This window comes from Pogonomyrmex barbatus, unplaced genomic scaffold (assembly GCF_055798465.1).
Source record: "Pogonomyrmex barbatus isolate J1 unplaced genomic scaffold, ASM5579846v1 scaffold14, whole genome shotgun sequence".
NCBI classification, from domain to species: Eukaryota; Metazoa; Arthropoda; class Insecta; order Hymenoptera; family Formicidae; genus Pogonomyrmex; species Pogonomyrmex barbatus.
In genome coordinates, this window is record NW_028297110.1 from 5,919,524 (window position 1) to 5,933,059 (window position 13,536).

Consider the following 13,536-nt stretch of genomic DNA (forward strand, 5'->3'; position numbering starts at 1 on the left):
GTCCCGCACCGCGCAGCCCCGCGCCGCGCTGCACCGCACCGCGCCGCGCCGCACCGCACCGTACCGCGCCGCACCGTACCGCACCGCACCGCCGCGCGCCGCGCTACCACGATGTCGGGTCTCGGCTGCGGGAAAAAACGGTCGGCGGACGAGAGGATAACGCGGAAGTTAGTTGGCGATCGTCCGGAGCGATCTTCCGTACATCGGGCTTAATCCTGTGGCCCGGTAATAGGATCGACCGGCGATCCCTCTGGGAGTATCCGGTGCGACTCTCGAGATTTTCGAATTTATGGGGGAATTGCGGGCATACGTACGCTTCTTGGACGCCGCCGTATGGAATATGCTCCTCGCCATAAATCCGAAATTCCGAGTGGCCCGAACGATGTCGTTCCATTGTTGGGTAGAGAGTATAAGGAGAGTCGTCGTCCCCCGCGATTGTCCTGCAAGACCGCCCAATGACATTTGCCAGAGAGAATTTGAGATATATTTTATTTATAAATCAAATCTACTTCGCGTTTCTCCCCTGATTGAATTAAAATAGGAAAGCCGCCCGCGAAACTGACCTCGGTAATACTATATATATATATATATATATAGAGAGAGAGAGAGAGAGAGAGAGAATTTTCCTTTATCGTTCTTATCAATCTTTTTAATTTCTAGAGACCTCGAGACCTCGTGCTACGCGGTATCGATGCGGCTCGCAAAACTGTGACTACGAATAACGTCGGAAACAATGGTATCGTTGTTCCAGTGACAGTGCGATATACATAACATCAGAGGTAAATCGCGAGTAAAAGAAACAGCATTACGTTAATGAACGTAATTAATGTATACCTCAGTCGTTGCGGGAGACGTGGAAGCTACTCGAGATATGTAGCTACAACGCCCCGGTACTCGGGAAATCTCGGGATGAGTATTATTCCTTATTTGAGCCATAAGCTCGGTATCAACTCACTCGCAGCGGCGTAATGGGCTTCCCCTACGCGCGTTACGTCAAAAAAAGGCGGAAAAAGAATAAGAGGAAGGGCGTTTCGTGCAGCCACTCGCACTCCGGGAGAAGGAGCGCCCCCCTCTCCCCCCCCCCCGTATATAGCGCGAAAGAATTTCTCTCGCATTTCGAGTTATTGCGCTTGACAGGTTTCTCGCCCCTGCCGCTCACTCCGCCGCGTTACCACGAGGGGCGAGTGCCCCGGCGAGCTTGCGGCGAGAAATGGGAAATGGGAGGATAAGGCGAAAGTTAGTTGGTGATCGTCCGTGCATCGAGCTTTAATCCTTTGTCCCGGTAACGGGATCCTGAGCGTTAAATCCCCTCGGTCTCGCATCCGCGGAGGATCTTTCGTACTTGTCCAAATAAGGGCGGTAATTTAACACCGCGGAGACAAGCGAGAGCGAGCGGTCATTTCCACTCGCTCGCTCGGATCCTCGGCTGCCCGTGAAATCCCGCGAAATTTCGCTCCTCTCTCGATTGACTTCTACATTATTTTACTCCTCCACCTTACATTCCTCTCTCTCTCTCTCTCTCTCTCTCTCTCTCTCTCTCTCTCTCTCTCTCTCTTTCTCTCTCTCTTTCTCCCTCTCTCTCGCATCATCTCTGATTTTTAACCGTTATATAGCTCTATCGCGGATAACTTTTATTTCAAATTGCAAGGAATTGAAACGGTTACTTTTCAACATCGTCGAATTTCGAACTTTGCCTATTTGCCCGATGGATTTTTCTATTCCTTTTTTTCCCGCCCAGTTTCCAGTCCGTATATATTTTTCGACTTTTAACGGCAATAGCTTTCGCGGTTATTCTTTAACGCGGAAGAACCCGAAGGGATCATTTCGACCACTGACGAATTCCAAATAGGTTGGCCTGATAGACCTTTTCGGTTGGTTACTTGATAGATTTTTGCGGTTTTTCGGACTTCCACCATCTAGCTTGCCCTCTTACAGGTTCTCTTATGGTTCTCCAAATAACACCGGACGGCCCTGTAACGCCGGGAGAATCGAAGCGGCGATTTTGTCCGTCGGGGAATTTTAAACGTGAGTAATCCCGCTTTCTACTTGAGAGATTCCTACATTTTTCAGACTGTCCATTGCGCTTTCACGCTCTTTAATCTTCAGCGGTAATGGGGGACTGCTATATAAATAGTCCTGGTTTGGAAAAAGAAGATGGCCGCGCTCTGCATAGATATAAGGACTTTTTAATAGCTTTTTTTTTTTTTTTTTTTTTTTTTTTCGAAAAAAGGAAAAGGTCGTGTACACGCAGACTCCGTTAATTAATTCTGACAGACGATTTTCTAGCTCCTGGAAAAGGGGAAGCCCCTGTTAAACGTGCAAAAGCATAATATTGGCGCAAACGGTATACCACCAGTGTTAAACATTATTCGAGGATCGAATCAGCGTCGCGTCTTCGTCGCGCTCTTCGCATAGTTACACGTTACATAAAGCAGGTGGAAGAGTGTTTCGCATAGTTTCTCGTTGCCACGAGATACGCGCCGTGATATCATAGAATCTCTTTCGCATTTGTGAAGTTATCGTGCTTCGCTGCTCTCTCTCTCTCTCTCTCTCTCTCTCTCTCTCTCTCTCTCTCTCTCTCTCTCTCTCTCTCTCTCTCTCTCTCTCTGCCTTCTTTCTTCTACGCGGATAAGATATTTCTATATATACTGCAAATTTCTGCCTTTCTTACATATATTTCTCACACTTGTTATTTTTTTATTTCTTGTGATTTAATCGAGATAAAGGAATAAAATATAAAACAATGGCAGAGGCGTGGTTAAGATTCGCCGGTGATCGTTCGAGATGATTTCCTGTGTATCGGGCTAAATCCCATAATCTGATAACAGGATCAGTCGCGAAGTTCTCGGATAATCGAAATTTCGTTGGCTTTATTTAACGTTCTCGACGTGGCGCGGATATCGTTCATCTTTGCAAAAGTCTATAAAGAGAGAAAAAGAGAGAGAGAGAGAGGGGGGAGGGGGGAAAGGGGTCATCTCAGAGTCTGATATTGTAATGATTATTCTTATCCACTGGTTTTTAGAAATAGATAGGAAAAAATATCCTTGACGTAAGATATATTCTTTCAATATTTAATTATCTTCGGGCAGGTATTAAGAGTCCAACAAATAGATTCCCATCCTCTTCGCTCGATTAAACATTAAGGGGAGGAACAGAAAGATCGGAATGGAATGGAAAGCGCGATTAAACTGATCGGGGAGCCCGTTACGTCTTAATATGCACCTAACGACCGGACTGCGAACTCGTATTTGGAGCGTCATGTGAAACACGAAGACGCATTAAGAATTCGTTAAAGGTGTGTGTGTGTTTCGCTGCTGCGTCGATTAAATAAATTCCCGGCAGCGGGTGGCCGGTGGCAGGGCGGGAAGAACGCGGCGAAAACATTAAAGAGTTTCCTTCACACTCGGGAGTTTCCGTAACTCGATAGCTTTCTCGCCTTGGCGCACTCTCCGGTCGGTTCTTCTTTGGCCGACCGGCGTCGAGCTGCACAGGATAAACGGCCAGTGGATGAGACGATAACGTGAAAGTTACTTGGTGATCGTGTAAGGCAATCGTCCGTGTATCGTGCTTAATCCTCTGGCTCTCCGGTAACAGGATCAACATCGGGAGAGAAGAAACTTTTTGGAATGTTTGCGCGCGCGCGCGCGCGTGCGAGCCGATTAAATGCATCGCGTACTTACCAGATCGCAGTCGACTTGCCGTTGAATAAATATTCACCACGTTTTATCAAACGGAATCGCAAATTGGCCGGGAAGTCAGTGCGGATAATAGCGATGAGGAAGTTATCGAACGTATGCGATTGATTAAACGTGATTTAATGAATTCACGAGCGAACGGAACGACCTGTTGAAGTGACATTTCATTTTTTTTTCTTTTTCATTTTTTTTCCTTTTTCATTAATTTTTTTTTTATTGCTCCCCTCCCTTGCCATCCGTCGCGCCGATCCGATCTGCGCATTTAATTATGCGCATTGAAATGCAGCTTGCATGTATGAACACTGTATTAGAGGCGAGGTCTATTATATAGCAATCGAGAATAGCCAAACGAGAGTGGCACAAACGTGTCGGTTTTATATCCTGTAAAATGAGCGCCAATCGATACTCGAAAACCATTTGATGAAATGATTGCCGTCGAGTGGCTTAACTGGAAGTTTGGAAACAGGCGATGGTAATTACAATAGATCGCTCGCATTTGGATCTCCATTTATGGATAACTCTGTAACATTCTCAAATTTCTGACAGCTCCAGAGTGGATTATGGTTTAGGATACTTTCACAAAAGAGAGAAGAGAGGGGTCAGTTTGCGTAGTAAGCATACACTGAGTATTATCAGCATCGGTGATTCAACAAAGCGACTTTATAATTAAATCATTTGGGACAATATAAATGGACTCGTGTAACAAAATAGATGGAAAAAAGTGAGCAAGGAGCAAGATTTAAAAAGTTACATAATGTTATTTAAAAACGTTGGCGAGAAGAAACGTTGGATCTTTAAAATTTAATAGTTTTCCTTTTCAGTTTTGATAATGATCCGATAATGATTTTATATCGCGACAGATTTTAATACTTAATGCAATTAATCTTATGAAAAATGTATCAACATGTCGAACATTATTGCAAATCTACTGATTATATAATTTATATTCAAATAAAGTAGTCACCCGAAAAAAATAATTGTCTTGATAATTTATAAAAACTTCAAATATAAATCAGTTAAAATATTATTTGAATAGAAAAAGATTGTCTAGAAGTTGATAAAATGGTGATTAAAATTGGCATTATTAGACATATATTGAGGTATACCAACAAATGTTGATTTTCTAGTTTTAACTTGAATGTATTATTAATTCATATTTAAGATTTTTATTAAAAGATTTGATTTTTGATTGTAATTTACCATAAGTTTTAGAGAGATAACTATAAAAAATACGATAAAGTTGAATAACATTTGAACTGAAGACCTAGTAACCAACTGATTAATTATTTTCTATTTTTTTGTCACAAAATATCGGAATCTGTCACAGATAAAAACCTAGAAAAAGGTATACACAAGAATACACAATAAAGACAGATCTAAATAAAACTTTATTCTCTTCAGTTAGTTAAAAATTCATTTTCGTAAATTTTTTCATGATTATTAAAATTTATGTTAAAGTATTTAGCAATATTATAAATTAAACTTTAAAATATACTAAGAAGTTGAATGTTTAAATGTGACTTGCGAGATTATCTCAAGTTTAGCTTGGCAAAATTTCGGCGTTTATTTTGTTGGATCGATACAATGTCATTGCGGACGGGAAATTTTGCACTGACAAATATTACATAAATATAAGACGTAAAAAATGCAAAAGCAGAGGCGGCAGGGTTGAGAAATTTCCTTCACGTTCCGAGATGCTGGCGCTGCTGCTTTCGACGGTGCCAGGCGGCGTTGTAACTCTTCGACCGACATTACCGTGGGGCTCTACAAGAAACGCGGCGGGCCCCCGCTGCCAGACGGAACGATCCCGCATATCGATCTTAATTCCGCAGTCTGGCGAGCAGATAAGCTCCCGGATGCTTAACATTCAGACGATTTGAATTTTTAGCCGGCTAGCCGAATTTAGTCGTTCCTCCGCTTCCGCTCCGCTCGGCTCCGTAGAAATCGCCCTACGCGATTTGCTCCCAAGCTCGTCCTTGCAAATACGTTATTCAGACGCGAATCCCCGAATATCGGAGGATCAAGATATCCTGAGACACCGGTATACTATGTCGTATGTAAAGGAAAATCAATGAAGGAACAGACAAGATTTTTATCGTATATGAAATAAGGGAAAGTCCCTCGGCAATCGCCTTTTTTTTCTTATTTTATTTTATTATTTATTTATTTTATTATTTAATCTAATTATTATAAATACACGCCAGATGTATAAATATTCCGTAATCTTCGCGTGTCGCAGACCCGTGATGCATAACTCGGCCAGCGGCCGGAAAAGAAATGTATTATTTAATCGCAAACCTTTTTTTTTCTCCTTAGTCAGCTCGTGCGGACACGTGACATAAAAGATGTAACGGATAATCAAAGATATGTACGTCGACATCTCTTCCCTCTCTCATTTCTTTTCTATCGTTTTTACATCGATGATATCCGCAGTGGACACCGCACATGTGATGAGAGGGAATAGGATGCGAACCAGGCATGACGGCCGGCATGAAAGTTAGATAGTTATCGTCTGGGCGATTTTTATGTGCATCATGTCCGTCCTGACTGGCTCGTATCAAAATTAACACGCGAGCCAATGAAAGTTTTAGCATCGATTTTTTTTTTCCCCGACTCTTGAAAATTTCGCCGCATTCAGAGTCAGAACGGCGAGAGCGGGCAAGCGTTTCAACACCGATAACGAATTAAAAAAAAAAAAAAAAAGAACGCATAATGAATTTTTTAATTACAGCCAATCTTCAAATTGAAACATTTTCATTAAGTTCGACTACACAGCGGTACACTGTTAAACTAATTAAGAAAAAAAAAGTGAAACTCGCATGATGGGGAGGGGAAGGGGAAAAAAAAGAGTATAAAGCGAATAGCTATTTTATCCGGAAATTTATCCGTCCTGATTCCCAATCCGCACACCCTCATTCCGGCCACGCCGCGCCGCTTTCATCTTTTTTAACCGGCGTTTGTTAATTGATATGAAACAAACAAACGAAATAATATTGCGAAAGAGTTCCGTACACACAATATCAAATATTGAATTAAACCATTTTTAAAGTAATAACACGAGAGCGGAACGGTAGGAGGGGAGGGGAGGGGGTGAGGCAAGCGGCGTCTGTATTCAAACCGGTTGCTATTTTCGGATGAATTTTCAGTAAAAATCGAAAGGTAACGCGGCGGTTTCGGGTCAATTAACTAATTCGCGAAAATTTTACTTCCACGAGTATAATTTTATCGGGGGCCGCGTTTGGCGGGGGAGGAGAGAGATGGGCGGCGGTGGGGGGGGAAGGAAGGGGAATGGCAGAAACGCTGTCGCAAAAGGTACGCATTAATTCCCCTGCTCGTTGCGCTTGCATCGTTTACGTGTTGACGATGTAAATGAAGCGAATTGCCAGGCACTTACTGCGAGCTATTTAAGAAATCATGAATCCAGGCGCAGCAGCATTTCCGACTCCCGTTTTGCTCCCTGCCTCCCCCCCCTCTCTCTCTCTCTCTCTCTCTCTCTCTCTCTCTCTCTCCTCTGTCTCTTTATCATCTACGTGCATTTCCCGATGTCGTGATTTCGCCGAGGGCTCAACCTGTCAGAACGAACGATAACGCCGAAAGCGCGCGATCATTGTAATTCACTCGTCGTTTAATTCATGAACGAATAATAACGAATAATTCCTCGCCGGCGATAATGTATTTATTCCGCGATTTACATTCGCGGCGTGGCTTTAAATTATTGTAGGGACAATTATTGCACTTATATCACTCGGCGCGTAAACTAATTTTCATGCGGCATTTCGCGTCTACTATGAATATACACGTCGCGTGACCAGTAAATGATCGTACGGAGAATAAACTGTTAGACAATTAAATTTCAATCCTGGAATCAAGGTGTTACTTCCGTCGCGTATTCATCGATTAAAACATTTTCACTCCCGGTATCGGGCCCTTGCTTTCCCTGTTACCAAGGATGCATTGTATAGCGTTGAGTATAACGGGAATAGGGGAGAGGGAGAGGGGCGGGGTGCAACGGGAAAGGACATCTAGATCGTGTCTTATCGGCACGAGAGAACGTATCGTTCTCAAGTTTTTAAGGCAACTTACGGGGGGGGGGGGGGCTTGACCTATCGTTGACACGTCGATAAAATTGCGCGGATGCGCGATGCCTGCACTTACGCGCGGTGGGTTTCCTTAAAAAAATAATGCGGACTTAAAAGTTGCCAGCCTCCTCAAGAGCTCGAGGCCGAGGCTCCGCTTTTCGCCTTCGCGAGAGAGAAACCGGAATGGCAAAGGAGACGATAACGCGAAAGTTACATAACGGTCGCCTAGCATGATCTGTGTTCTTAATTCCGGCCGAATAAAAAGCCGGATAATGGCGGAAGCTCGCTCGCATGTTTCCACAGAAACAAAATGCCCCCGAAGACGAACGGGTCGCTATTACCGCTAGCGAAAAAGCATTCCTCTACGTCCGTATTCGTCCATCCGTCCGTCCGTCCGTCCGTCCGTTCGTTCGTTCGTTCGTTCGTCCGACTGCCCGACGCCTTTTCGTATCGTACCGTGATATTTGCGGGAGAACGAGTGGACGAGGCCGATATGTAACATTCACGGCTACATTTCCGAAGTGTTCCGCTGCCGACTTTAAACTTGGATTGATTGTCGCTGTAGCGCGATCTATTGTATCCGTTCTCCATCCACGGGCTAACTTCGCTAAAAACTGTGCCACCGTGAAATTGATAGTTTGCAGAATGTTGTGGAATTGATCTTCTGGCCTTAGCTGCCTTAACTATTTGATTAATCGACTCAATATTAATCGGGAAACAATTCGTCATTGAAGAGGTTGACGCTCGCGTACATCTTTTTTTTTTTTTTAAATAATCTTTTTAAAAAATCTCTCTTTACATAACGGGGGACTTTAATCAAATTTTACAGGGTTATAAAAATCTCGAAAAGGATAAAAAAAAAAAGAGATTTTTTTCGTGCCGTGAAAATTAAATTCGGGCATTTAACGGGCTAACGTGAGTTGTTTCACGGTGTTACCGTTTGCTCTTTACCATGCTTTTCACCGGGAGACGCGATTAAAAAGCCGCCGTGGCGACGTCGTCGTTTCTTAAAGTTGTCCTGCCTCTAAACGCTAATGAAATGGCTGAAATAAGTTGCCGGCGCTTGCCTCGGACGACTTACAAATTTACTGTATTTTGAGCAGCCGCTCCTCGAGCAGTCCGGCTCTGTCTTCTTACGTAATGTGAGAAAAACGAGGGCGGCGGCCGAGACGATGACGAAAAAGTTGGGCGATTACGGTATGATTCTTTTTGCGTTGTTGGCCGCCTGCTAATCGATTTAATGTGACTTTCGAAGCTTTCATTTATATAAACGCTCCCTCTTCGATATTGTCCCTTATTTAATATTAAAATACGTAAAGCGGAAGCGAAACGATTAACATCGATCCGGCGACGTCATGTGTCGGAGAGAGAGCCGTAAGATAACCGTTCAATTAGGTATAAGTTACGTCTGGTCAGCACTTCTAAAGCCAGCTGTACAGCCGGAATCTATATTGATAATACCGTAATCCAAGATAATATAATGAGAGAGGGAGAGAGCAGCCGGATATAACGGAATCGGGTTAATCAAGCTCGTCGATGCAACTGACCCTTATTTCGAGCCCCGAACGTTAAAGGATAATCGGGCATCTCCGGCATATTGTCTACATCTATTAATAAATCACGGCGCGCATTAGAGCGGCAGCCGTCGCTGTATTAATGTTTATTCGCGATGTTGTTTCGCGCTGACGTGGGATTCTCCATTTGGTTCGAAATAACGGTTACTTCGGCGACCGACGAAATTCCACGAGATAATTCGCGCCCTCCCTCCCTCCCTCTCCCTTGCTCGCTCCGCGCGGCAAGTGGAAATCGCCATTTCCGGAGGAACGACGCGTCTCTCGCGTCTCTATATTTACTGAGTCTCATCACAAAAAATTGTCATGCGTCTTGCCGGGAGGAAGAAGCGCATCGCGTCACGTTCGCATCGCGGGGATGCAAAAAGATTTAATTATATATCGTAACGGTACCGCAACGGTATCGTCGTTGTCGTCGTCGTCGTCGTCGTCTCGGTATCTTAATTCAGTGGAAATATCTCCCCCGAACGCGGAGCGAGTGAGGGTAGGCGAGAAATAAAGGCAGACAGGGATTACGAGGGATGTGTGCAGGCGTACGCAAACTCCGAGACGAACGAGAACGATTGTTCCCCGCGTGCGAGCAGGATAGTTTCATTACGTTTTTGCACCGACGGCGAAACTTGCGTTCTCTCTCGTCTTTCTTCCATCCCTCCCTCCCTCGAACAACACTCGATAATACGTTCAAACATCAAATCTGACGAAGATCCGATCGCGAGAACGGACTCGACGTTTTTCGACCGATTTCTCGGGAAATGGCGGTGCCGCGTTACAGCCCGGCGTAAAGGAAAGAGGCGAATGAGATCGGTGTGATTTTACGTTTTACTTCGTACCTCTTTCGTCGTCTCTCCAACCAACCAGGCAGTCAGCCAGGCAGTCAGCCAGCTCCGTGCTGGTGTGCTTTCTCCCGAATACCCCCGTTGGATCACACGCGGGTAAATGGACGGACGTTAGAAATTCCCTCTTTTCGCCGTAAACGCGCCTGAAAAGGAATCGCAAACAACACCTCGTCCGAAACATTCTTGTCTCTCTCAGCGCTGCTTTCCGCGGATTTACCCCTTCCGCCTAATTTCACTCGTCGATTTATGTAATTCCGCTTGAACCTCTCGCTTAAATGCGTGATATAAATTGCGCTAAAGCGATGCCGGCGCAATAATTTTCAGCGTGAGTTCACGCATGGACTTCTGTATTTACGGACGAGTGGTCGATACACAATTTCAAGTTACACACACATATATATATATATATATATATATATATATATATATATAATATATGTAATAATAATGTAACGCGCGCACGGAGATGCGATAACTCGACATATATAATAATGATGTACAATTACACTTTTTCGACCGGCAAAAGCGCTCTCGTAATAGCCCCTTGATAGCCTCGGCCAATATCTCTTTATCGAGGGGAAGAGAATTTTTCCGAAAAATGCGACGCTCGAGGCTCGGTTTTATCTCGAGTCTTCTATCGCGACGGAAATCGGCGCGCACGAGTACTTAGCGAAATGGTTCATTCATCGCGCGATTCGCGCTGATAGCCGGAGAGAGAGAGAGAGAGAGAGTTATTCTTTCCTGCAAGGTTATTCCTGTGCAAATACGAAGGGCTGGCTGGCTGGCTAACTGGCTGGCGGAATGGATCGGGGCACGTGCCGGGCCGCGCGCGAACGATATCCTCTCTCTCGATCTCTCACGCTTCATTCTTCATTGGATAGAATTGGCGGTATATACGCCAACTGTTATAGCTACCGTTTACGCTCATTCTATTATAGCCTCGGGAGACAATTATGGGCTAGTAATGGGCCACGCTCGAAACTGTTATTGTGCCGCGCCAATTTCTTTCGGTGCTTTCCCCTCCCCCTCCCTCTCTCCCTCCCTCCCCCCTCCCCCCCCCTCCCCCTCTCTTCTTCCAATGACAAACGTTCCGATGAAATTAACGAAAGCTGCCGTGTCGCGACGGACCGTGATAAGAAAACCCACATCAATCCGGAGTATCGTTTGATAAGGAAGCTGGTATCGATCTTAAGAAAGAGCCCTTTTTTCCCCAAGACTTGACGTTTCTTAGAGAAAGAAACGTGTGTTTTTAGCACATACGAAATAATTGAATAACATATGGTGTGTGTATTTCGGAACTGTACGAACGTTAAAATCTATTTAAAAGTGTATTATGCTCATTAAGTATTTACGTTACACACGTTCATATTATGGGATAACGGTAAAGTAAAATTAATGTAGTAAATAATTTCTGATAATCACGCGCGCTTTAGTTCGAATCATATGAATATATTAACGGAACGAATGATTTAGTTTTCATATCGTTTCCTTTTTAATGAAATTTTCCGAATCCCGATACGCTTTGTTGGGACAAATATTTTTTTCCCGAAGTGAAATTCTTTTGTAATCCGTTATAGTGGAAAGTGCTTTACGATTTTTGTAATACGTTATAGTGGAAACTGCTTTAATATTTTCATCGTGTTTTTTATTACATCGCGTTTTTTTGATACATTATTTCCTCGTCTCTCGCCTTTGCGAACCGCATTTCCGTGCGTTGCGTTTTTGAAAGCCAACTAATGAATTAACGCAAAAACAGCCGCGATCATTACGGCCCCGGTAGAATGTACGATTTTACTCGGCAACTCGGTCTTGGAGAAACGCCGGAAGGACTTTCGAGAGCTAAGAAGACGCGTTCCATTGTAATCCTTCGCATCGTCCTCTCTCATGCGCACGAAGTTGGAATTTTCGAAGTAGCGGAGCTAATGCGTCCGTCCGACCAGCGCGCGGTTTCATCTACTAAGTTAGCCATAATATTAAGCCCGCGAGCTAAGAAAATGTTTCAGACTACAATTTAGTGGTTCAAAATATGGAAATAAAATTGCAATGTCAGTTATGTTAACTAATCAACCATCCATTCAATTCGTTATTACGTATTTTCACGAAAAATGTATATTCGCAAAAGTATATTTCTTCTCTCTCAGAATGGTTCGCAACCACACCGTAAAGTGAGATTTATTAATGGAACATTCTCGAAATTTAATTTGAAAGTAGAAAAAAAAAAGATTGAATCAAAGCAGAGTGTGTGAAACGCTACTTGATCCAATCGTTTTTTTATTCCATTGACGCGACGACGTACTTGTTAATGTGAAAATATTGAAAGTCATAGGTAGTAGGTTCTGTATTATTAAGCGATTAAACGATTAAATGATATCATGTTAAATTCGGGCTTTGACTACGGTTATACGCGTATCAATCTGTCGTGTCTGTTATTAGTTTTAATAATTTAAACGATATAGATTTTTCTGTTGCTTAATTTATTTTATTTTTTGAAAATAACAATTGTAAGATACACACATATATAACATTTTTCTACGTGAATTATTTTGCCTGGTTCCTAATTTAACGATATTAAAGTCTAAAATAGCAATGCCTGGTTACTATTTTAACTACATCATTCCAAATTTTGCATCTCGAGACTCAATTTTTCCAACGTATTCATAATTTTCATTTTTTATAACATCATGGAAAAAACATTTTTACTTTTTGACCCTTGTCCGACGTGCAAACAGTTTAAATTATATTTGTGTCGAATAATTGTGAACTATTATGTTTGAAAACTACTAGCGTTATTAACGTATTGAAGATGATCTAATTACTGGTCGAAACATTTGTTGTGCATATTTGTTTAGTGATATGTTAATAAATCATCAAAATCTAGATTAGCTCGTTAACTCCCTTGCGTTTTCATTTTTTTTTTATTTCTCATGCATACTTCTATTGTGTGCATATTGTAATAATTAATATGATGATGAATACGCCAGTTATCATGGACATTAGATGTGTATGAATTGTATGTAAATATATATTTCAAATTGAGATCACCAGAATGTTACAGATAGATTTAGTGCTTTGTAAGTCGTTATCTTATAATAGATGGCTTAGGATAAATTGATTTTAATATTTAAAATCTATATTTATAATCTTAGAACGTATATGTGTCAATATATTGTGCATATGAGAATGCACAAAGCTTCTAGAATAGAGCTCAGTATATCAATACATCATTTTTGATATATTATGTCGTCTCATTAGCAACACACTACATATATGCATGTAGAATTTTTAAAAAAACAGGGCACCAGAGGACATAAATAATATAAATAATATTATTTGTTCGTGTAGTCAGTTTTGTAGC

At 42.6% G+C, this 13,536-nt stretch overlaps 1 protein-coding gene across 1 annotated transcript in view; it reads left to right on the forward strand.

The window, feature by feature from the left end:
* The first annotated feature begins 1,928 nt into the window (after positions 1-1,928).
* Positions 1,929-13,536, forward strand: part of LOC105428206 (uncharacterized) — a 158,604-nt gene continuing 146,996 nt past the window's right edge. Inside the window, exon 1 of the mRNA XM_089073123.1 lies at positions 1,929-2,025. Within this exon, the coding sequence (XP_088929249.1) occupies positions 1,944-2,025 (82 nt within the window). The 5' untranslated portion in view covers positions 1,929-1,943. The remainder of the gene's footprint in view (positions 2,026-13,536) is intronic.